Genomic DNA, 1,088 nt, shown 5'->3' on the forward strand with positions numbered 1-1,088 from the left:
GGGGAGGAGGCGCGACGCGCGGGTTTCGTTTTCGGCGATAAACGAAGTCATCGAGTCGAGCGACGTCGGCGAAGGGCGATCATCTCCGTCGACGTCAGCGGCGATGAAGGCGAGTTTAGTGAACCCCGAGACCGCGGCGATGACGCTCAACGCGATGTCCGGGAAGGAACTCGCGGCGGAACTCAAGAAGACGCAAACGAAGATGTCTGAGAAGGCGAATACGGCGAAGAAACTCACCTCGAGCGATTCGCAGCGCTTGAGCCTAGACATGACGGGCTCGACGAACGTGCTCGAGGGTGCGGAAGAGAAGACTCGTCGCGCCATCAAGGTGCTGAGGACGCAGACGGACGCGTTGATGTTTCTCGCGGACGCCATCGAGGCGAAGGAGTTACCCGGTCTCGCCGAACGCATGCGCGAGCGCCTGAACACGATCAAGGAGAGTTACCACGACTTACTCTCATACGAGGGCCTACGCCAACGTAAAAAGGGCGCGCTCAAGGCGGCGAGAAAAGTAGATATTCTTCGCGGAGCTCTGGGACAAACGGAACAACAGGACGGGCGTAACCTTCCGACTCACTCGAGTGACAAACCGATGCAAAGGAAACGTGACTATCAAATTTTAGGCGCTAGAATGCTCGCCATCGGTTGTGTTTTCTTCGTCCTTTTGTTGACGCCGTTCATCGTGACGCAATACGAGCAGCACGAGCATCAAACTGCTTGTGACGTCGCAGAGAAGGGAGAAGTGAAGCTCGATCACGCAAGCGAGGGACAAATGGAGGTAAATCTTCTCCTCGGACCTTGCATTTACAACGCCAGCGAGTACCACGTATCGTATTCCATTTATCAAAATCACAGCGGTCACGTCTACCAGTTGGCGACATCGGCACAACTCGTCACGCCGCACTGGAGCGGCGAGTCCGGCCATCGACGCAAACTCCTGGGAGGTGGCGGCGCCGGCGTGAGCAAACATCTCAAATCTTACTTTTCAACCCACATCCTGAGCGATTATAAATCAACGCACGGAAGCGCTTGGATGGAGTTCACAACGGATTGCCCGGATCCCGTCGCAATCTCTGTCACGGCTGTCG

The 1,088-nt window shown here is 56.2% G+C and overlaps 1 protein-coding gene across 1 annotated transcript in view; it reads left to right on the top strand.

Moving 5' to 3' along the window:
• Window positions 1-1,088, top strand: part of OT_ostta11g01260 (unnamed product) — a gene marked incomplete at both ends in the record, with an annotated part of 2,053 nt that overhangs the window by 502 nt on the left and 463 nt on the right. Inside the window, one exon of the mRNA XM_022982984.1 lies at window positions 48-1,081. Within this exon, the coding sequence (XP_022839924.1) occupies window positions 48-1,081 (1,034 nt within the window). The remainder of the gene's footprint in view (window positions 1-47; window positions 1,082-1,088) is intronic.

The sequence above is a fragment of the Ostreococcus tauri genome (assembly GCF_000214015.3).
Source record: "Ostreococcus tauri WGS project CAID00000000 data, contig chromosome 11, whole genome shotgun sequence".
Taxonomy (NCBI): domain Eukaryota; kingdom Viridiplantae; phylum Chlorophyta; class Mamiellophyceae; order Mamiellales; family Bathycoccaceae; genus Ostreococcus; species Ostreococcus tauri.